Source organism: Schistocerca cancellata, chromosome 3, assembly GCF_023864275.1.
Source record: "Schistocerca cancellata isolate TAMUIC-IGC-003103 chromosome 3, iqSchCanc2.1, whole genome shotgun sequence".
NCBI classification, from domain to species: domain Eukaryota; kingdom Metazoa; phylum Arthropoda; class Insecta; order Orthoptera; family Acrididae; genus Schistocerca; species Schistocerca cancellata.
Genome location: NC_064628.1, coordinates 327,967,186 through 327,991,592, shown reverse-complemented (window position 1 = coordinate 327,991,592; position 24,407 = coordinate 327,967,186). Strand labels below are relative to the sequence as shown.

The following is a 24,407-nucleotide window of genomic DNA, read 5'->3' as shown; positions in this document are numbered from 1 at the left end:
CGCATGGCTGTAACGGATCATGCAGCCACGTCTCGATTCCTGAGTCAACAGATGGGGAAGTTTGCAAGACAACAACCATCTGCACGAACAGTTCGACGACGTTTGCAGCAGCACGGACTATCAGCTCGGAGACCATGGTTGCGGATACCCTTGACGCTGCATCACAGACAGGAGCGCCTGCGATGTTGTACTCAACGACGAACCTGGGTGCACGAATGGCAAAACGTCATTTTTTCGGACGAATCCAGGTTCTGTTTACAGCATTATGATGGTCGCATCCGTGTTTGGCGACATCGCGGTGAACGCACATTGGAAGCGTGTATTCGTCATCGCCATACTGGCGTATCACCCGGCGTGATGGTAGGGGGTGCCATTGGTTACACGTGTCGGTCACGTCTTGTTCGCATTGACGGCACTTTGAACAGTGGACTTTACATTTGAAATGTGTTACGACCCGTGGCTCTACCCTTCATTCCATCCCTGCGAAACCCTACATTTCAGCAGGATAATGCACGACCTCATGTGCAGGTCCTGTACGGGCTTTTCTGGATAGAGAAAAATGTTCGACTGCTGCCCTGGCCACCACATTTTCCTGATCTCTGTACGCCAGTCACTACTTTTGATGAACTGTGGTATCGTGTTGAAGCTGCATGGGCAGCTGTACCTGTACATGCTATCCAAGCTCTGTTGACTCAATGCCCAGGCGTATCAAGGCAGTTCTGGGTACTGATTTCTCAGGATCTGTGCAGCCAAATTGGGTGAAAATGTAATCACATGTCAGTTCTAGTACAATATATTTGTCCAATGAATACCCGCTTATCATCTGTATTTCTTCTTGGTGTAGCAATTTTAATGGCCAGTAGTGTATTATAGATGTAAACGACTCGCTACTATAGTACCTCAAGAAACTTCACTGAATTTCCATGTCGTGCAACCCAACAACCTTTGCATCATGTCCAGAGCTTTATGCCGTCCCTTCAGATTCATTGGAGTGTTGCAAGCTGACAATAGTGAGTTGGATGTCATCAAGATCTTCTTGAGCCCAAGCGTTCTGAGGAACTGGAAAGCTTGCATGGTAGACACTGTCTATGAAAAGAGCACTAGCTAAGAGGACTTAACCAGAAACGTGGCTGATGGCGGAGTCTAGGAGAGTTATCTGTAAACAAATGTCTGGCGGACCGCTATAGTGACTGGTCGGTGCGCCCCGTGTTGCAGGACGGCTCGTTCGTGTGGGACGAGGAGATGCAGGGCATGATGCTGGCGGGCTTCTTCTACGGCTACACGGTGGGCCAGGTGCCGGGCGGGCTGCTCGCCGAGCGCTTCGGCGGCAAGCTGGTGTTCGGTCTGGGCGCGCTCGTGCCCGCCGTCCTCACCGTGGTCAGCCCCTTCACCGCCTGGGTCAACGAGTACTTCTTCTTCGCCATGAGGATCCTCGAGGGCCTCGTCGAGGTAAGCCAGCGCAAAGTGCAGCGCCCCTAGTAAGTTGGAAGTATCGGTCCATCAGCATCATCCGCCATGTTGACGTTCTCTGTCGTCGAAGGTCTCAGCTAGACTTTTGCATGCATTATGGTTTCTAGCATTTGTAGACTTAGAGAAAGCTTTTGACAATGTTGATTGGAGTACTCTCTTTCAAATTCTGAAGGTGGTAGGGGTAAAATACAGGGAGCGAAAGGCTATTTACAATTTGTACAGAAACCAGATGGCAGTTATAAGAGTCGAGGGACATGAAAGGGAAGCAGTGGTTGGGAAGGGAATGAGACAGGGTTGTAGCCTATCCCCGATGTTATTCAATCTGTATGTTGAGCAAGCAATAAAGGAAACAAAAGAAAAGTTCAGGGTAGGTATTAAAATCCATGGAAAAGAAATAAAAAACTTTGAGGTTCGCCGATGACATTGTAATTCTGTCAGAGACATCAAAGGACTTGGAAGAGCAGCTGAACGGAATGGACAGTGTCTTGAAAGGAGGGTATAAGATGAACATCAACGAAAGCAAAACGAGGATAATGGGATGTTGTCGAATTAAGTCGGGTGATGCTGAGGGAATTAGATTAGGAAATGAGACACTTAAAGTAGTAAAGAAGTTTTGCTACTTGGGGAGCAAAATAACTGATGATGGTCGAAGTAGAGAGAATATAAAATGTAGACTGGCAATGGCAAGGAAAGAGTTTCTGAAGAAGAGAAATTTGTTAACATCGAGTATTGATTTAAGTGTCAGGAAGTCGTTTCTGAAAGTATTTGTATGGAGTGTAGCCATGTACGGAAGTGAAACATGGACGATAAATAGTTTGGACAAGAAGAGAATAGAAGATTTCGAAATGTGATGCTACAGAAGAATGCTGAAGATTAGATGGGTAGATCACATAACTAATGAGGAGGTATTGAATAGGATTGGGGAGAAGAGGAGTTTGTGGCACAACTTGACTAGAAGAAGGGATCGGTTGGTAGGACGTGTTCTGAGACATCTAGGGATCAGCAATTTAGTATTGGAGGGCAGCGTGGAGGATAAAAATCGTAGGGGGAGACCAAGAGATGAATACACTAAACAGATTCAGGAGGATGTAGGTTGCAGTAGGTACTGGGAGATGAAGAAGCTTGGACAGGATAGAGTAGCATGGAGAGCTGCATCTAACCAGTCTCAGGACTGAAGACCACAACAACAACAACAACATGTTTTAGAGATTATGCAGGACGCAGATATTTACTCCTACATTGAAGAAAGACAAAAATAACACCAACTTTGTTTACGAGTTATCGATAGCGTAATATTTACTCAAACTGAGAAAGTAATGTTTATGAATTTCAACAGGAAAGCAGCTACTTGCCAAACATTAGGTTTAAGAAATGTTTTTAAATAAACAGCAAGATCCATTTATGATCAGAACATATCTCCTTGAAACGGCTGTCCCAAACATACAGTATCTATTCCGTTATCGTATCGTGGCCTTTAACTACTATAATAATGCGCAGCATGTCTGTGAATCAATAAATTGGTTATACACTGATGGAAAAAAAATCGCAACACCAAGACGGAGTTGTGCGAAATAAAATAAATTTGGTAGGTGTGTTTCTACTCTCAAAGGTGGTGTCTGTTCTAATTTCTCGCCAGATGGATAACAGTGGCGCTAGTAGTGCCACTATGAAGACGAAAATAATGCTACCTTTAAATACACGCTGTAATGGTCGTGAACGTTACATACCTTTGAAATTGGATGTGGAGAGTTGATGTTCGTCAAGAATGCCTTTAAGGCAACAAAGAAGCGTTATCAACACCTCACTGAGTTTGAAAGAGGTAGTGTAACAGAGCTGATTGTTTCTTCTGCGATATTGCAGAAAGACTTGGCAGGAACGTAATCACTGTACGTGGCTGCTGGCAGCGGTGGTCACGTGAATGTGGGGTCCAGGCAGACCAGACTCCAGACGGGAACGTGGCACTACCGGGAGGGAAGACCGTCGTGTTTGGCGTGTGGTTGTGGCACATCGTACTGCATCCGCAGTAGCAACTTCAGCGGCAGTTGGCACCACAGTGGCACAACGAACCGTTACAACTCGGTTGCTTCGAGGACAGCTGCGAACCAAACATCCTGACGCGTGTATTCCACTGATCCCAAACCAATTTGCGACTTCAGTGGTGTGAAGCGAGAGCTCATTGGAGGGTAGGAAGGAGGTCTGTGTCTGATGAAAGCTGTTCCTGCTCAGGTGCTAGTATTGCCAGTGTATTGGTTAGAAGGAGGGCAATCAGTCTGTCAGTGAACTAGACACTTTGGACCTACACCTGGAGTAATGGTCTAAGGTGCGATTATGCATGACAGCAGGAGCACGCTGTTGGCTATCGAACACATCCTGACTACAAATATGTGCGGCAGTATTGTGATTCGACCCGCTCAACTGTCACTCATAAACAACATTCTAGAGGATGTTTCTCAGATGGATAACGGTCGCCCACGTACAGCTGTTGTAACTCAAGATGGTCTACAGAGCGTCGACGTGTTTCATGGCCTGCTAGACCACCAGATCTGTCTCCAGTCGAGCACGTATGGTACATCATGGGACGATAACTCCAGAGTCATCCACAAACAGCATTAACTGTTCCTCTATTGACCGACCAAGTGCAACACGCAGGGACTCCATGCCACAAATTGATATCCGGCATCTGTACAACACAATGCATGCACGTTTGAGTGCTTGCATTCAGTATTCTTGCGGTTGCACTGGTTATTAACACTTTGCCGTCCGCATGTCTCGTACAAATTAATTCGCTTCGCGCCGGCAGCGCTAATTCGGATTACTTCGCTTGTCGCCGGCCGCTTGTCACCTTCCCGTTGATGACAAGCTTCAAACACATTGACTTTTGCGCACTTTAATTTTCCGGAAATACTCTATTTTGGTGTATCGGTCCACAAACTCGAATTTTCTCTGCAAGTTCTACACTGTTACAATAATTATCCATGCAGAGGTGATGCCACTTTCCATCAGATGGTGTCAACAGTTACGTCACTGTTTTTGCTAAGGGCTGTCCAACGCCGGAATATATCTTGAATGAGGAAATGTATCCCGTAATCGAATCACACAGCATCCGAATGAGTATGCCGTATTTCGTAATTTTCGACGGATTGTAAACTTTAAAATTTAATCGTCCACGCCACGATATCATTCCTTCATCAATAGAGATGTTTTGACTTTGATTAAACGTTTCTGTAAACTTTTTGGAAAAATAATCAATTAAGAATTGCACTTTGACAAGCTGGTCGGCACTATCCAGTTTATTGTTGCTGTCGGAAAAATGTAAAAATGATAATATTTGTCAGAATCGGTTGCGGGACGTCGTTTTTCGAAATATCGGTGTGTCTATCAACGGATTCGTTGAATAATAATCATCGATCCTTGCTTTTTTTTTACAATTCCTAAGGATAGCAAGCCCAAACCATTTTCTACGTTCGGGTCCCGTAACGTCGACAAATTTGGCATTTTTTAAACCCATCTTACTTCTATTGCAATTTTGACTGTAGTACTTGTTGGTTTAATTGCTAATATATTCAAATATATCGTTCCCAATATATAATTCTATGATATCATCGACGCTCTGTGTATCTTTGGGAAAAATTGTTGTGCCAGGGTTCCTTAAAATTTATTGTTGGTCCTCGGTAAATCAAAGTCTGACCACTGTACACTGCCTTCTTCCTCTGATTCAGCCGAATTATTTGGCAACCGTAGCGTTCGCCGAATTCTTCTTGGACGTATTTCACTAGCTTCCTACGATTCTGCTTCACTTCCATTTTTTTTTATATCCAATGTCTTCTTCCTCATCGGTCAAGTCGTCCGGAACGTCAGACAAGACTTTCGGGCATTCAGCGTAAATAATCCTATTGTCTCTTTTGTCCGCCATGATGAAAGGGCACAAGTACTTATAAATACAAAAAACTTGTTGACGTGTGTTACTTATTGTTACCTAAACAAAACACCAACAGAATGCAAAAGATACTAAAGTGCTGTCGCCGGCCACTGCGTGATACTATCTTCACGACACCACGGTGGTGTCGCCGGCCACTGAGCGATACTGTGCAGACGACACCATGTGGTGTCGCCGGACGGCATAATGTTAATGTACCAGCATTTCACATTTGCAATGACTTATCTCGCGCTTACACTAACCTGTGATCATGCGTCTGATAATAAAACGTCTTTTCCCAAAAATGAACAAAGTACTAGGGAACTCTTATTCGAATAAGTAGCATTACGCAAATCGCACAGGGAATCTGCTGGGATTCTTTTATCCTTGGGATAATTGAAGAACGAGATAATTTACAGTACACCGAATCGCGTGGTTGCTAGTATAATCAGTTTTCAAATTCCGTCTCCAGATGTATCAGTCTTCCACCGAAAGACGGACATCTTTCTTGAATGTATACGGCAAGGGATCCTCGTTTCCTTAGAACCACTTAGACACTGAATATTAATGCCCAGTTCGCAGTTGATATTCCCGCCACAAGGTTAGTGTAGTTAGCGAGTGGGCGCTAATATTCGCATCCAGAATACTTCCAGGTGTTTCTTTTCAATTTATCTTTGCGCGTCTCACGTATTAGCTCCTACGCGTCGGCTGTACTGACGCCTGCGCTTTAATAGAGCTAAACGGAAGGGAAATGAGGATAACGAGTTCGTTTAGTAGACCAATTACTAGTCGCACGTCCCAGGAGTTTATCTCGTTACATATCAGAGATAAAGTGCAAGCTTGAAAGTTACTCATTTAGTTATTAACCTCTTTCTTTCTTGATGTTGTGATATAGATTAGTTTTCGTTTATGTACAAGCACAGGAGTTGTTTAGTTTTACTACAGGATACGCATTGAAAAAGCATCTGTGTAAGTTCGTTCACGGTGTTTCTCATTTCTCAGGGGGTGACTTTCCCAGCGATACAGCTGATGATCTCCAAGTGGGCACCTCCACAAGAGCGCAGCCGCTTCTCCATCATCTACTCTGGTAAGCCATGCCGACAGCCTTACAACGACTCTTATGTAAGCAAAAGAAAATCTCTAGTCACATCACATAAAGCGTGCACTATATATAAGAGCATAAATTTATGTACAAGTTTTTCCTTCAAATAGCTATTTATGTCACTACCGGAACATTGACCTTTTCTGATGGGACCTTTTCTGATGGGACACCAGTTACTTTTCATTAAAGATACAGGTTGACAGTGACACTGAAAGTACTGGAAAATTACATGTCCAGAGATAATTTCCTGTTAAGCTTTACAACCACGATTTCGTCTCCTGTGCCCCCATCGCCAACTCAGAATATCACTATCATCCTTAGACCTCAATTATTTGTTGTATGAACCCCAAACAGTTACTTCCCCTGTAATTTTTGTCCACCACATTTCCCTCTCACCGAGTGAAGTGGCGCAGTAGTTAGCACACTGGAATCGCATTCGGCAGGAAGACAGTTCCGGCCATCCAGATATAAGTTTTCAGCGATTTCTCTAAATAGCTCCAGCTCACTGCCCGGATGGTTCCTTTGAAAGGGCATGGACGATTTCCTTTCCCATCCTTGAAACGTTCCGAGCTTATGCTCCGTCTCTAATGACCTCGATGTCGACGGGACGATAACCATAAATTTTCTTCCTTCTCTCTACGGTTTCCTTTAATAGCAGGTAAGTTTTCCCTCGATGTCTTTACTCTTGTCAGGTCGTCCTATTCCTTGTTCTAGATAGTGTTTTCCTCATACTCCTTTTGTCACCGATTCTACGAATTAAGTCCTCAATCTTATCTTATTAATCCACTTCTTTTTTCAAGTGATATAAAGAGTTGAGCACTTCACAAAACGCAGAAAAACATACTGCGTACAGGCTAGAGGAAAACAAAAACATTTGTTCATATTTCAGTATCTATCAAGTTTTATAACTTTATTTGTCCAAAACTGTACACAAGAGCTCAAACATTTTTATTCGTTTTAGTACAGTTTAACGTGGGCACCGTTTGCAGTTCGGCAGAGTTCGAAACGATACTCCACTTCTCGCCACATGTTCATAAACATGACAAGTGTTATGGCCTCTACTGCGACGTAAATTCGTTGTCTCAAATCTACCAGATCTCGAACCTTCGTTCTGTAACTGTGCCCTTGACACTGCACTGCACTGAAATCTAGCGCAGTCAGATCGGGAGACCGAGGGACCAGGCAATGGGAGCCCCCCTCCCTCTTCCGATCCAACACTCGGGAAATTTTTCATGGAGAGATGTGGTGCGTGGCCGAATACAACAGCTCAACCTACAGGCTTGTCTAGCATCGCCGGCCGGTGTGGCCGTGCGGCTCTAGGCGCTTCAGTCTGGAACCGCGTGGCCGCTAAGATCGCAGGTTCGAATCCTGCCTCGGGCATGGATGTGTGTGATGTCCTTAGGTTAGTTAGGTTTAAGTAGTTCTAAGTTCTAGGGGACTGATGACCACAGATGTTAAGTTCCATAGTACTCAGAGCTATTTGAACCATTTTGTCTAGCATCTGCATTTATGTTGAAGCATGCATTGGCCGACGCCGGGATGGTTCCTTTCAGAGGGCACAGCCGATTCCCTTCCCCATCCTTGAAACAATACGAGGTTGTGCTCCGTCTCTAACGATCTCGATGTCGACGGGACGTAAAAGCCTAATTTTTCATCCTTCTTCCTAAGTCTCACTCTAGTGCCATGGAGGTTTCTCCCTATAGTCTTTACTTATGTCCTGTCGTCCTGCCTCTTATTCTAGATAATGTTTTCCACATATTCTTTTCGTCGCTTATTCTACGAAGTAAGTCCTCACATCTTATCAGTTTAACTGTTCAAAAATGTAAAACTGTGCACTTCCCAATAATCAGAGAAATACAGGGTGTCCAGGATGGAGATATGCAAAAACATTTGTTCATATTTCAATACCTATTAAGTTTTATAACTTCATTTGCACAGCGGTGTACATAGGAGCTCAAACATTTTTATTCATATTGGTACAGTTCAGTGTGGGGACCGTTTGTAGTTCGAAAGGTATCGAAACGGTACTCGACTTCTCGCCCCATGTTCATATGCATGACAAGTGTTATGGCCACTACTATGGCATAAATCCTTTGTCTCAAATCTGCCACGTCTCGAAACCTAGTTCCGCAATGTCCTTGACAAACCCCAATGCATGCACTGAAAATCCAGCGGCGGAGGCAGATCGGCAGTCCGAGAGGCCAGCAGCAGCAGGCAATGGGACCCTCCCCCCCTCTCCACAATTTTGAGGAGATGTCTCATGGAGATATGTGGTAATATCTCCATGGGGCACCATACTGTTGGAAAATGACGCCCGGAGGCGTCTGCGAAACTGCGTAGTTCGCTAACAAGTCGAGATAAGTGCGCCCTGCCCTTGTAGACTCCATAAAAAGAAAATCGACGAATCACAGAATGTTTATGTAATCAGAACCACACATTAACTTCTGAGGTGTCCTTTCGCACTCAGTCACCTCTGCTAGGGTCTCACTTACTCATATTTGACAGTTATGTCGGTTAACTTTGCCACAGATGTGGAAGGTAGATTCATCACTGAACAGGGTTGTACTGAGGTAGTCGTTGTTTTCGTTTGTACGATGCAACATTTCAACAGCAAAATCACGTCGTCTGCAGTGATCCTCAGGCTCAAAATGACGCAGAAGTTGGAGTTTGTAAGCATGCAACAGGAGACGTTTGTGCGTAATGTCGTGCTAGTTCCCACTGGCTTGTCTAATGTATTTACGTGGCCTTCTAGCCAATGCTTCGCGAACACGTTCCACGGTCTCTTCATTCACATGCGTTTTAGGACGTTTTCCAGCATTTGAACGCACACTTCCCGTTTCTCGAAGAGTTATGTCCCCTTGATAAATGGATTTACGTGGGGGAGGAGCCACGTTTCATTTCCTTCTTGCACGCCCCTGAACACGTGTTACATACTTTAGCTCTGCACCTTTCATTGTTTTGTCTACTTGAAATAAACATTTGAACGCATGAGCCATACGACTCAGCGATTTTTATGATATGGTAAGAATCACATTTTGGAGAGTGTCTCTGTCAACTGGATATATACTCAACAACATAAAAAATCGAGTTTTTTAGTTATAAGCATTGGTTTATGTACACCTATAGCCCGGACACCCTGTAGTATCGCACGACTACAGCTGCAACTCGCCACAGCTGGAATCAGTCGACTTGTAGAAATACCTATGTGTAACAGTTCATTGTCGTATAAAATGAAACGATTACCTAGGATCATTCGTAGGTGAGGTAAGTGGTAAATTTCGATACATTGGTACGATACTGATAAACATACGTATAACAATTTCTTGACATCTGTAATGAAACGATCACTCGTAAGTGATGCAGGTGGTAGATATTGATTAACTGGTATGATACTGTGGGAATTCAGTCTCTCTATTGTTCAAGTGCGTGTGAGCCATACCAGATAGGACTAGCAGGGGATAATGAGCGTATATAAAGAAACGCGGCACGAATGGTCACTCACGGGAGAGCGGCAAGTATATTTTGAATAACATGAACTGTCAAACGCCTGAAGATAGACATTCAGTATCATAAGGAAACTCACTCACTAAGTTTCGAGAATCAGTATTAAGTTAAGAATCAAGAGACATTCTTCAGACCCCCATTTATTAAACCCAGAGAAACGACGCAAACAGGATTAGACCCATTACAACGTAGACATAGGTACTGCAGCAGTCGTTCTTTCTGTGCTCCTTGCGCGAACGCGCTTCTCAATGATTTGCGAAGTATTTACAGGGGTGGACAAAAATATGAAAATACCAAAAACAAAACACATTATCGTGCCTCAATCAGTGTAGAATAACCGTCGACTTTCAAGACAGCTTCCAGTCGTCTCGGAATGGATAAATACGGATTTTCAAGGGAATCTTATGTCATTCCTTCTGCAAAATAGTCAAGTTGAAGTAACGGTGACCGAGGTAAATAGCGATCCAACACACTTCTCTCCAAAGTAGACCACAAAGACTCAAGAATATTGAGATGTGGTGACTGTGGTAGCCAGGGGAGTGGCGACAATTCGTCCTCGTGCTCACAAAACAAGTTCTCGACGTGGCGTACTGTGTGAGCAAAGGGCCTGTCGTCTCGGAAGACAGCATCACGATTGGGGAACAAACATTGTATGAAAATGTTCTTATATACCTTGGCAGTAATGTCCCCTTGCAAAGTACCCATGCGGCCCACGGAATACTACGGTATGGCTGCCCAAATCATCACCGGATCCCTGCCGTGTTACACTCCGACCATTGCTCCATAGCCCAGGTTTTATGGTTTCGGCACCACGTTTTCGTGTACTGATCACTGGTGAGTTGTTTTTGGAAGTACAGCTTGTAACCTCCCCCTCACTTATCGACCTTAACGACAGTAAAAATTACAGCGCTGGTACCTAATGGAAATTTGGGAAAAGCAATCGTCACCGAAGTTAATCTGTCGGTAAAGAGAGAGAAAAGGTTACATCTAAATGAAAGGAAAAATGCAAATGAAACAGGTGGAAATTAATTTCGAAAAGGGGTAAAGTTAATAAAGAAAATAAATGTGTGGTCGTTACGTTAACAATTAACTGGGGTTAATTAGATATTTGAGATTTGGGGAAAATTACGGTCGCCAATCCTATGGACAACAACTATAATAATTGAAAAAGAAAGGTTATTGCACATATAATTGGCACTAAAAGCGTGGGAACTGAAAGTAGACACGTGTTGTGTAAAAACTGAATGTTTGTCAGAAGTAATAAATTTCGCTACACTCTGACTTAATTTAGCAAAAGAATTAATAAAACCGGAAAACAGAAAGTTAATTTAGTGACTGAAATTAATAGTGAACTTTGTTTCTGAAGCACTACGAAATTCAATAAAATAAGGTTAGTCTTGGGCTATCTCAACAATCATTTCAAAAGCTACTTGAATCTACGCAATTTAGAAATAAGAGATTTAACTTTGAACTTGAATTAAATGATTCTGAACAATTAACAATAGTAAAATTTAGTACGTACCAAGCTGAGCTGCAGTCACAGGTAAGCTAAAATATGGTAACAAAACTCGGACTCTTCATTTGTGCTTGTGTAATCTAAATATTGTAGCCAGCTATGAATACCTTAACTGAACTTTGAAATTAAAGCAGTGAAATCGAATGATATTACTTTAATGCTGGCGTTTGAATTTCAACGACACTCGAGTTCATTTCGGAAAAGGAAGGGACCCTGCTTGGTAATGCAATTGGGACAATGAGCAACAAAGCTTCATGCTAAGTTGCTGTATTTTAGTGATGCTAATGGATTAGTTTGAAAAGCTGAGGTCTGCCATACAATTCTAAAACTTTACGTGCTTTCAGTCTTCCTTGTTGGTTGATTGAAGGTTTGAAGTCGTCGATCGAGGAGGTGGCGACAATCACTCATTGTCGGCCGTAGCTGTTGCAGAAGCTGGATGTTGGCGCGCCTTCTTCTCGACACTGTCACCAGGGGAAACGGGCTCTTGATGTGTGCCTGCTAATGTTTCCCGTCCGCGACACCATGCCAGAAACTATCATAGCAAGTCGAGCGCAATTACATGCTGCCAAATCCCGAAAGCGCGGCAACTCGCGGGAGCGTCTCTCAACAGACCTGCTCCACCGCCATATTCCAGCCAGACTCCCCACTGCCCGCACTCCACGCGGCAGAGTTAACACTACCAAAGATCCTAAACACTTTGGTTCTCCACACGACCTATCGATGTAATCGTTCGATAGCCTAGTTTTCCTTAGGCAAGACCCAACGTAAAAATACAAATAATATTTACAAACCAAACCAATTATACATCGCCATAAATGCATATATATATATATATATATATATATATATATATATATATATATATATATACAAATAGTAAAACAATTACAATATATAAAGACACGGAAATGTCACATCTTCAGGTAACAAAATAAGGAGAAAAATTTATAGTACAATAGATGGAAATAGGAGGATATGCATTTTCGGCGTTACAAGCTTGCCTTGAAATTCCCTGCTTCTGGAGCTCCCATCGTGTTGTTTCGGTGCTGACAGGCTTCGCCAGTACGATCTTTAGTTCTGCAGTGACTTTTGCAGCTGTCATCCTCCTACTTCTCGTCGCAATCCTCTTCAATGCCCATCCGTCGTAGTCACTCAACACTATTGCCCGCGTTGTGACGTAGCGGATCACGTTTTTCGACTTTCCCTGTATGCGGTATAAACTTCCGATCTGGTACTTTTTGAAACACCAAACACTTCGGGCACCAACAGTTTGCCCACGTTGGAAGTCACTTAGCTCCAAAGTAAGGTACCCGCAACTACACAGAACTCTGCTCTGACCACGAATGACACTTGCAACGTGTTGAGGACATTGCACAGCTGCCGTTCGTGGCCAAATACAACAGCGCAGCCTACAGGCCTACATGCATTTTTACGGTTTTTCCATGTTTTTGCATAATCTCTGTATTGAAATGTGGATATGATCCGCAGAACGTGCAAATACACTCCTGGAAATGGAAAAAAGAACACATTGACACCGGTGTGTCAGACCCACCATACTTGCTCCGGACACTGCGAGAGGGCTGTACAAGCAATGATCACACGCACGGCACAGCGGACACACCAGGAACCGCTGTGATGGCCGTCGAATGGCGCTAGCTGCGCAGCATTTGTGCACCGCCGCCGCCAGTGTCAGCCAGTTTGCCGTGGCATACGGAGCTCCATCGCAGTCTTTAACACTGGTAGCATGCCGCGACAGCGTGGACGTGAACCGTATGTGCAGTTGACGGACTTTGAGCGAGGGCGTATAGTGGGCATGCGGGAGGCCGGGTGGACGTACCGCCGAATTGCTCAACACGTGGGGCGTGAGGTCTCCACAGTACATCGATGTTGTCGCCAGTGGTCGGCGGAAGGTGCACGTGCCCGTCGACCTGGGACCGGACCGCAGCGACGCACGGATGCACGCCAAGACCGTAGGATCCTACGCAGTGCCGTAGGGGACCGCACCGCCACTTCCCAGCAAATTAGGGACACTGTTGCTCCTGGGGTATCGGCGACGACCATTCGCAACCGTCTCCATGAAGCTGGGCTACGGTCCCGCACACCGTTAGGCCATCTTCCGCTCACGCCCCAACATCGTGCAGCCCGCCTCCAGTGGTGTCGCGACAGGCGTTAATGGAGGGACGAATGGAGACGTGTCGTCTTCAGCGATGAGAGTCGCTTCTGCCTCGGTGCCAATGATGGTCGTATGCGTGTTTGGCGCCGTGCAGGTGAGCGCCACAATCAGGGCTGCATACGAGCGAGGCACACAGGGCCAACACCCGGCATCATGGTGTGGGGAGCGATCTCCTACACTGGCTGTACACCACTGGTGATCGTCGAGGGGACACTGAATAGTGCACGGTACATCCAAACCGTCATCGAACCCATCGTTCTACCATTCCTAGACCGGCAAGGGAACTTGCTGTTCCAACAGGACAATGCACGTCCGCATGTATCCCGTGCCACCCAACGTGCTCTAGAAGGTGTAAGTCAACTACCCTGGCCAGCAAGATCTCCGGATCTGTCCCCCATTGAGCATGTTAGGGACTGGATGAAGCGTCGTCTCACGCGGTCTGCACGTCCAGCACGAACGCTGGTCCAACTGAGGCGCCAGGTGGAAATGGCATGGCAAGCCGTTCCACAGGACTACATCCAGCATCTCTACGATCGTCTCCATGGGAGAATAGCAGTCTGCATTGCTGCGAAAGGTGAATATACACTGTACTAGTGCCGACATTGTGCATGCTCTGTTGCCTGTGTCTATGTGCCTGTGGTTCTGTCAGTGTGATCATGTGATGTAACTGACCCCAGGAATGTGTCAATAAAGTTTCCCCTTCCTGGGACAATGAATTCACGGTGTTCTTATTTCAATTTCCAGGAGTGTAGCTAAAGTAAGCTAATCAGCAGTACTGGAACTAATGTTAATGATTAATGAAAACCATGACAGCTGTACTGGTACACATTTTCTGTGTCAAAAACCGGTTTCTTTAGTCAGAACCTGATGGAGTTGCCGAGTTGTGACAGTATCATATTCTAGTAGGTCCAGTTCTCTTGATAACAGTCATATAAATACACTATGGGCCATTGAAATTGCTACACCAAGAAGAAATGCAGCTGTTAAACGGGTATTCATTGGACAAATATATTTACTAGAACTGACATGCAATTACATTTTCACGCAATTGGGGTGCGTGGATCCTGAGACATCAGAACCCAGAACAACCACCTCTGGCCGTAATAACGGCCTTGATACGCCTGGGCTTTGAGTCAAACAGAGCTTGGATGGCGTGTACAGGTGCAGCTGCCCATGCAGCTTCAACATGATACCACAGATCATCAAGACTAGTGACTGGCGTGTTGTGACGAGCCAGTTGCTCGGCCACCATTGACCAGGACCTGCAACATGCGGTCGTGCATTATCCTGCTGAAATGTAGGGTTTCGCAGGGATCGAATGAAGGGTAGAGCCACGGGTCGTAACACATCTGAAATGTAACGTCCGCTGTTCAAAGTGCCGTCAATGCGAACAAGAGGTGACCGAAACGTGTAACCACGCCAGCCGATACGCCAGTATGGCGAGACGAATACAAGCTTCCAATGTGTGTTCACCGAGATGTCGCCAAACACGGATGCGACCATCATGATGCTGTAAACAGAACCCGGATTCATCCGAAAACAAGACGTTTTGCCATTCGTGCACCCAGGTTCGTCTTTGAGTACACCATCGCAGGCGCTCCTGTCTGTGGTGCAGCGTCAAGGGGAACCACAGCATTGGTCTCCGAGCTGATAGTCCATGCTGCTGCGATAAACCGCAATTGGGATAGTCTACAATCCGACCTTTATCAAAGTCGGAAACGTGATGGTACGCATTTCTCCTCCTTACACGAGGCATCACAACAACGTTTCACCAGGCAACGCCCGTCAACTGCTGTTTGTGTATGAGAAATCGGTTGGAAACTTTCCTCATGTCAGCACGTTGTAGGTGTCGCCACCGGCGCCAGCCTTGTGTGAATGCTCTGAAAAGCTAATCATTTATATATCACAGCATCTTCTTCCTGTCGGTTACATTTCGCGTCTGTAGCAAGTCATCTTCGTGATGTAGCAATTTTAATGGCCAGTAGTGTATTCTGCCGAACCCCTGGCAGAAGCGAGGCGAGTAGTCTGATGTGCACATCACGCCGTGTCGCATGCACTTGCTGCTCGCCTTATTTCTGCCAGGTGGTCAGTCGAACGTTTATACGATCATCCGTTTCAGATTTTGTCTCATGTTGCGTGAGACAATGAGACCCGTTAATTATGTTACTGGCACAACTCGATAACCCGATGTTCTAAAGAACGAAACCGATCGTGACCCAATAAATGTGTTTCAGTACAGCTGTGAGGGTTCCCTTAATTATTCATATTATTGGGTTGGTGCATACGTTCGTAGCGTTTTCCATAAGTTTAGCAAACACAACAGAGCCTTTTGTCATTAATAATATATTCTCTTTCGCTATTTACAAAAATCTGTCAACTTGGGGTAACTCTTCGACTCCGCCACTCTAGGAATCACTTGGATCTGTGGCGAAGAACTCGTCGAGTCATTTCCGGAGCTCATTTTCATCCGGGAAGGATGTTCCTTGAATGTTGTTCGATAGAGAGGGTAAAAGGTCAAAATTTGAGGGCGCAAGATCTGGTGAATAAGGTGAGTGCGAAACGACTTGTCAACCCAACTCCTGTGTAGTGTATTTTGTCAGTATAGAAGATTGCCGGCGGACTTTTTCGTGGGGTATCGTCGCTTTTTGCAGTCTTCCTGGTCGTTAGTCTTGGATTAAGTCTCCGAGACGTCTCATTTGTTGACAATAAATGTCGGCAGTGACGGTTACACCTCGGGGAAGCAATTTGTACTACATCACACCCTCGCTGTTGCACCAGATGCATAACATTTCCTTTTATGGATGCGCGCAGGTTTTTGTACAGGAAGTTGCTGCGTTGTTTGGGTTCAGCCACCCCTTTCCTTTACTTTTGTTGACATAAAGACACCATTTATCGTCACCAGTAACGATACAGGACAGGAATGGTCGGCGTTGATCTCATGCCAATTGACTACGAGCTAGCAGAGTTAGACATATGGTCATTGTCTGATTTTTTGATTTTGGCTTAGAGCATGCGGTACGAATACACCAGATTTCTGAACTTTCTCCATTGAGTGCAAATGTCGTTCGCTGGTGGAATGATCACAGTTCGTCACATTTGCTAGCTCTCGGGTACACTGAGGTGGATCATTGTGTATTAATGCTTTTGAACGATCTTCATCAAAACCCGAAGGTCTTCCTGAAAGTGAAGACTCTCTGATCTCAAAATGATCCTCCTTAAAAAGAGAAACCAATTTACTGCCGTGCTTTGTCCAATGGCGCTACCCCCGTACATGGCACAAATATTTGTGGCTGCCTCCGCTACTGTCAGCCCTCTACTGAACTCAAACAGAAGAATATGTTGGAAACGTTCCGATTTCTCCACATGACACTCCATTTTCTAGCGTCCACTGCTCCACTCACTATCTGCAAATGACGAAATGACAATTTGTGAACTCAAACAGCAACAATGAACTACAAATAAAGAATGACGATTGATAAATAAACCCATAGTAAGCGGAATAACATCATCCTAAACAAAAACGGTAAGAAGTTATGCATCAACGTAATAGCATTAATCAGGTGTGGAGTTCGAATGATCAGGATTACTGCTGCAAATTCTTTTACTGACTGTCCCTCCAAGACATCGTGTCCCAAAAGGTATATTACTTTGTACACTGATGAGCCAAAACAGTATGAACACAGGCCATTGCGAGGCTGCATGCCTGCTAGTGGTGTTGTGGACACGTGAAGCAGTAAGGAAAGAATGTAAACGAAAGAGAAACGAATGGGCAGTCATTAAAGCGAAGATGCCGGTCGCAAATGCGGAAATCCACTAAAAAATGGCTCTGAGCAATATGGGACTTAACTTCTGAGGTCATCAGTCCCCTAGAACTTAAACTACTTAAACCTAACTAACCTAGGGACATCCCACACATCAATGCCCGAGGCAGGATTCGAACCTGCGACCGTAGCGCTCTCGCGGCTCCAGACTGCAGCGCCTAGAACCGCACGGCCACTCCGGCCGACAATATGTAATTCTGCAGGCTTTCGTGCCCGTTGTCACTGTAGGAAAAATCTTCTGGGTTATTAGGCCGCGTCATATTTCTACTAAAATGATCCACAGCAGATTAGCCAACAACGCCCCTTCTTCTGCGTCAGAGCTGGAATATTAGCCTGTGACTATGGACCACCAATGATAACCATATGAATTTCCACCAATACCATCACTTCTCCAGCACGAACGCGAGAAAACTCCCGTTCATAAGAGGACGCGACTCTCGTCTCTGACAGTGTTCTAGCAGTAGTAGACACCAGAAGATACTGAGAAAGATCCCAGCAAAGAGGTCGAAACGTCGATCATTTTAGAAGAAATACACTCCTGGAAATTGAAATAAGAACACCGTGAATTCATTGTCCCAGGAAGGGGAAACTTTATTGACACATTCCTGGGGTCAGATACATCACATGATCACACTGACAGAACCACAGGCACATAGACACAGGCAACAGAGCATGCACAATATCGGCACTAGTACAGTGTATATCCACCTTTCGCAGCAATGCAGACTGCTATTCTCCCATGGAGACGATCGTAGAGATGCTGGATGTAGTCCTGTGGAACGGCTTGCCATGCCATTTCCACCTGGCGCCTCAGTTGGACCAGCGTTCGTGCTGGACGTGCAGACCGCGTGAGACGACGCTTCATCCAGTCCCAAACATGCTCAATGGGGGACAGATCCGGAGATCTTGCTGGCCAGGGTAGTTGACTTACACCTTCTAGAGCACGTTGGGTGGCACGGGATACATGCGGACGTGCATTGTCCTGTTGGAACAGCAAGTTCCCTTGCCGGTCTAGGAATGGTAGAACGATGGGTTCGATGACGGTTTGGATGTACCGTGCACTATTCAGTGTCCCCTCGACGATCACCAGTGGTGTACGGCCAGTGTATGAGATCGCTCCCCACACCATGATGCCGGGTGTTGGCCCTGTGTGCCTCGGACGTATGCAGTCCTGATTGTGGCGCTCACGGCGCCAAACACGCATACGACCATCATTGGCACCAAGGCAGAAGCGACTCTCATCGCTGAAGACGACACGTCTCCATTCGTCCCTCCATTCACGCCTGTCGCGACACCACTGGAGGCGGGCTGCACGATGTTGGGGCTGGACGGAAGACGGCCTAACGATGTGCGGGACCGTAGCCCAGCTTCATGGAGACGGTTGCGAATGGTCCTCGCCGATACCCCAGGAGCAACAATGTCCCTAATTTGCTGGGAAGTGGCGGTGCGGTCCCCTACGGCACTGCGTAGGATCCTACGGTCTTGGCGTGCATCCGTGCGTCGCTGCGGTCCGGTCCCAGGTCGACGGGCACGTGCACCTTCCGCCGACCACTGGCGACAACATCGATGTACTGTGGAGACCTCACGCCCCACATGTTGAGCAATTCGGTGGTACGTCCACCCGGCCTCCCGCATGCCCACTATACGCCCTCGCTCAAAGTCCGTCAACTGCACATACGGTTCACGTCCACGCTGTCGCGGCATGCTACCAGTGTTAAAGACTGCAATGGAGCTCCGTATGCCACGGCAAACTGGCTGACACTGACGGCGGCGGTGCACAAATGCTGCGCAGCTAGCGCCATTCGACGGCCACTGGTGTGTCCGCTGTCCCGTGCGTGTGATCATTGCTTGTACAGCCCTCTCACAGAGTCCGGAGCAAGTATGGTGGGTCTGACACACCGGTGTCAATGTGTTCTTTTTTCCATTTCCAGGAGTGTATGATGCGGCGTAATAACCCAGAAGATTTTACCTACAGGTGGTCATAATGTTTTGGCTCAGCGGTGAGTGTACATGTGTGTATGTGTGTGCACACTGCCTGGTGCAGTGATGAGCGTGAGTCACTGGACTGAGCGCACTTGTTTTGTTGTGGACAGGCGGCTACCTGGGCACGGTGATCACGATGGCGCTGTCGGGCGTGATGTGCGACAGCGAGGTGGGCTGGCCGCTTGTCTTCTACGTGTTCGGCGGCCTGGGCATCCTTTGGAGTATCCCCTGGTTCCTGTTCGCCTACGACACGCCAGCCAAGCACCCGCGCATCGACCCCGCCGAGCGGCGATTCATCGAGGCTTCGCTGGGCAAGGTGCCCGCCAAGGTGAGTCCAGTTCCCATCGCGCAGCTCGGTCCTTTGTCTACTGGCACAGAGGAGGAGACGCACTATGGTGGACTTCAGTGGATACTGTGCGCCAGAAATGCTCATCTCACTGTCGTCAACTGTGTGACAGCAACAAAAGCGAAAGTAACCGAAAATGCAGTCAAATGAGGACATTCTATTTCACCAAAACAATTCTTGACAGTGATACAGGAAGTTTTTATAAGGTGCGTGTGAAAATGAAGAAAACTGTCTCGAGTCACAAACAAAATACCTACACTGGCCTTCAGTATAATCAATGTTAGCTAAAACATACTTCTGATAACAGTTATATAGCTGTAACTCTTCAGACTTTCCCGGCGAGATCTAGACATGTGGAATAATCCGGTCTACTGCCGGATGTTTGTGTCGCTCAGGCACAATATTTAGGCCACGTAACTCGTTGCCTTCTTCAGGTGCTACCTGAGACACCCATATTGGAGAATCTTGTCCAGTTTTTATGCACAGAGGGTGCTGGGTGCTCTCTTTGCGGACCGCGCCCGCCTGGCGTTGCTTCTAAGGTGTTGTCTCTTCCCCGCTGCTCCCTCGGACGCCATCTGTGGCAGCTCTCTGAGGCCTGTCCAGTGACGGGCGCTCCGTCCGCCGTCCGGGCCAGTCTGGTGCTGCTCCTGAGGTTTCGGCCCTTCCCTGGTGCTCCCAAGGACATCTTCACCCTGCTCGTCCACCATCTGTTGTTGTGGCAACTTTCTGAGGCCATCCCCGCGTATGGCTTTCTGTTCGCGGTCTGCGCCCGCTTGGCGCTGCTCATGAGGTGTTGTCTCTTCTCTGGTGCTCCATCGGACGTCCGCACCCGCGTCGTCCACCATCTGCTGTTGTGGCAGCTGTCTGAGGCCTGTCTCTCGTAGGGCGCTCCGTACGCGTTCCGCACTCGCCTGCCGCTGCTTGATAGGTGTTGTCTCTTCTCTGGTAATCCGTCGGACGTCCACGCCTGCGTCGTCCACCATCTGCTGTTGTGGCAGCTGTCTGAGGCCCGTCTCTCGTAGGGCGCTCCGTACGCGTTCCGCACTCGCCTGCCGCTGCTTGATAGGTGTTGTCTCTTCTCTGGTAATCCGTCGGACGTCCACGCCTGCGTCGTCCACCATCTGCTGTTGTGGTAGCTGTCTGAGGTCCGTCTCGCGTACGGCGCTCCGCACGCAGTCCACGATCGCCTGCCGCTGCTTGTTAGGGGTTCTCTCTTCTCTGGCGCTCCGTCCGACGTGCGCGCCCGCGTCGTCCACCATCTGCTGTTATGGCAGCTGTCTGAGGCCCGTCTCGCATAGGGCGCTCCGTACGCGTTCCGCGCTCGCCTGCCGCTGGTTGTTATGTGTTGTCTCTTCTCTGGTGCTCCGGGGGATGACCGCACCTGCGTCGTCCACCATCTGCTGTTGTAGCAGCTGTCTGAGGCCCGTCTAGCGTAAGCCACTCCGTACGCGTTCCGCGCTCGCCTGCCGCTACTTGTTAGGTGATGTCTCTTCTCTGGTAATCCGTCGCACGTCCGCGCCCGCGTCGTCCACCAGCTGCTGTTGTGGCAGCTGTCTGAGGCCCGTCTCGCGTAGGGCGCTCCGTACGCGTTCCGCGCTCGCGTGCCGCTGCTTGTTAGGTGTTGTCTCTTCTCTGGTGCTCCGTCGGACGTCCGCGCCCGCGTCGTCCACCATCTGCTTTTGTGGCATCTGTCTGAGGCCCATCTCGCGTAGGGCGCCCTGCACACGATCCACGCTCGCCTGCCATTGCTTGTTAGGTTTTGTCTCTTCTCTGGTGCTCCGTCAACGTCCGCGCCCGCGTCGTCCACCATCTGCTTTTGTGGCAGCTGTCTGAGACCCATCTCGCGTAGGGCGCCCTGCACACGATCCACGCTCGCCTGCCATTGCTTGTTAGGTTTTGTCTCTTCTCTGGTGCTCCGTCAACGTCCGCGCCCACGTCGTCCACCAGATGCTGTTGTGGCAGCTGTCTGAGGCCCGTCTGGCGTAGGGCGCTCCGTACGCGTTCCGCACTCGCGTGCCGCTGCTTGTTATATGTTGTCTCTTCTCTGGTGCTCCGTCAACGTCCGCGCCCACGTCGTCCACCAGCTGCTGTTGTGGCAGCTGTCTGAGCCCCGTCTCGCGTAGGGCGCTCCGCACACGATCCACGCTCGTGCTTGTTATATGTTGTCTCTTCTCTGGTGCTCCGTCAACGTCCGCGCCCGCGTCGTCCACCAGCTGCTGTTGTGGCAGCTATCTGAGGCCCGTCTTGCGTAGGGCGCTCCGCACACGATCCACGCTCGCCTGCCATTGCTTGTTATATGTTGTCTCTTCTCTGGTGCTCCGTCAACGTCCGCGCCCGCGTCGTTCACCAGCTGCTGTTGTGGCAGCTGTCTGAGGCCCGTCTCGTGTAGGGCGCCCTGCACACGATCCACGCTCGCCTACCTTTGCTTGTTAGGTGTTTTCTCTTCTCTGGTGCTCCGTCGGACGTCCGCGCCCGCGTCGTCCACCATCTGCTTTTGTGGCAGCTGTTTGAGGCCCATCTCGCGTAGGGCACCCTGCTCACGATCCACGCTCGCCTGCCATTGCTTGTTAGGTTTTGTCTCTTCTCTGGTGCTCCGTCAACGTCCGCGCCCACGTCGTCCACCAGATGCTGTTGTGGCAGCTGTCTGAGCCCCGTCTCGCGTAGGGCGCTCCGGACGCGTTCAACGCTCGCGTGCCGCTGCTTGTTAGGTGTTGTCTCTTCTCTGGTAATCCGTCGCAAGTCCGCGCCCGCGTCGTCCACCAGCTGCTGTTGTGGCAGCTATCTGAGGCCCGTCTTGCGTAGGGCGCTCTGCACGCGGTCCAAGCTCGACTGCCGGTGCGTGTTATATGTTGTCTCTTCTCTGGTGCACCGTCGCACGTCCGCGCCCACGTCGTCCACCAGCTGCTGTTGTGGCAGCTGTCTGAGGCCAGTCTCGCGTAGGGCGCTCCGTACGCGTTCCGCACTCGCGTGCCGCTGCTTGTTAGGTGTTGTCTCTCCTCTGGTAATCCGTCGCACGTCCGCGCCCGCGTCGTCCACCATCTGCCGTTGTGGCAGCTGTCTGAGTCCCATCTCGCGTAGGACGCCCTGCACACGATCCACGCTCGCCTGCCATTGCTTGTTAAATATTGTCTCTTCTCTGGTGCTACGTCGCACGTCCGCGCCCGCGTCGTCCACCATCTGCTGTTGTGGCAGCTGTCTGAGTCCCATCTCGCGTAGGACGTCCTGCACACGATCCACGCTCGCCTGCCATTGCTTGTTAAATATTGTCTCTTCTCTGGTGCTCCGTCGCACGTCCGCGCCCGCGTCGTCCACCATCTGCTGTTGTGGCAGCTGTCTGAGGCCCGTCTTGCGTAGGGCGCTCTGCACGTGGTCCACGCTCGCCTGCCGGTGCTTGTTATATGTTGTCTCTTCTCTGGTGCTCCGTCGCACGTCCGCGCCCACGTTGTCCACCATCTGCTGTTGTGGCAGCTGTCTGAGGCCCGTCTCGCGTAGGGGGCTCCGTACGCGTTCAACGCTCGCGTGCCGCTGCTTGTTAGGTGTTGTCTCTTCTCTGGTAATCCGTCGCAAGTCCGCGCCCGCGTCGTCCACCATCTGCTGTTGTGGCAGCTGTCTGAGTCCCATCTCGCGTAGGGCGCCCTGCACACTATCCACGCTCGCCTGCCATTGCTTGTTATGTATTGTAACTTCTCTGGTGCTCCGTCGGACGTCCGCGCCCACGTCGTCCACCATCTGCTGTTGTGGCAACTGTCTGAGGCCCGTCTTGCGTAGGGCGCTCTGCACGCGGTCCACGCTCGCCTGCCGGTGCTTGTTATATGTTGTCTCTTCTCTGGTGCTCCGTCGCATGTCCGCGTCCGCGTCGTCCATCATCTGCTGGTGTGGCAGCTGTCTGAGGCCCGTCTCGCGTAGGGCTCTCCGTACGCATTCCGCGCTCGCCTGCCGGTGCTTGTTATATGTTGTCTCTTCTCTGGTAATCCGTCGGACGTCCGCGCCCGCGTCGTCCACCATCTGCTGTTGTGGCTGCTGTCTGAGGCCCGTCTCGCGTAGGGTGCTCTGCATGCGGTCCACGCTCGCCTGCCGCTGCTTGTTAGGAGTTGTCTCTTCTCTGGTGCTCCATCGGACGTCCTCGCCCGCGTCGTCCACCATCTGCTGTCGTGGCAGCTGTCTGATGCCCATCTCGCGTAGGGCGCTCCGCACGCTGTCCACGCTCGTCTGCCTTTGCTTGTTAGGTGTTGTCTCTTCTCTGGTGCTCCGTCGGACGTCCGCGCGCGCGTCGTCCACCATCTGTTGTTGTGGCAGCTGTCTGAGGCCCGTCTCGCGTAGGGTGCTCCGTACGCCCTCCGCGCTCTCTTGGAGCTGCTTGTTAGGTGTTGCCTCTTCTCTGGTGCTCCATGGGACGTCCGCGCCCGATTTTGTCGTCATCTGTGGTCGTACCAGCTCTTTGAGGCCCGTCCCGCGTTGGGCGCTCCGTTCACGGTCCACGCCCTTCTGACGTTGCTCCTGAGGTTTTTGCACTTCCCTGGTGGTCCGACGGTCGTCCGCGCCCTGCTCGTCCATCATCTGTGGTCGTGGCGGCTGT

General features: G+C 48.8%; 1 protein-coding gene across 1 annotated transcript in view; it reads left to right on the top strand.

The window, feature by feature from the left end:
• Nucleotides 1-24,407, top strand: part of LOC126176293 (sialin-like) — a 78,270-nt gene that overhangs the window by 20,196 nt on the left and 33,667 nt on the right. The window contains exons 3-5 of the mRNA XM_049923444.1: nucleotides 1,216-1,449; nucleotides 6,389-6,473; nucleotides 19,596-19,813. Coding sequence (XP_049779401.1) covers nucleotides 1,216-1,449; nucleotides 6,389-6,473; nucleotides 19,596-19,813 — 537 coding nt within the window. The remainder of the gene's footprint in view (nucleotides 1-1,215; nucleotides 1,450-6,388; nucleotides 6,474-19,595; nucleotides 19,814-24,407) is intronic.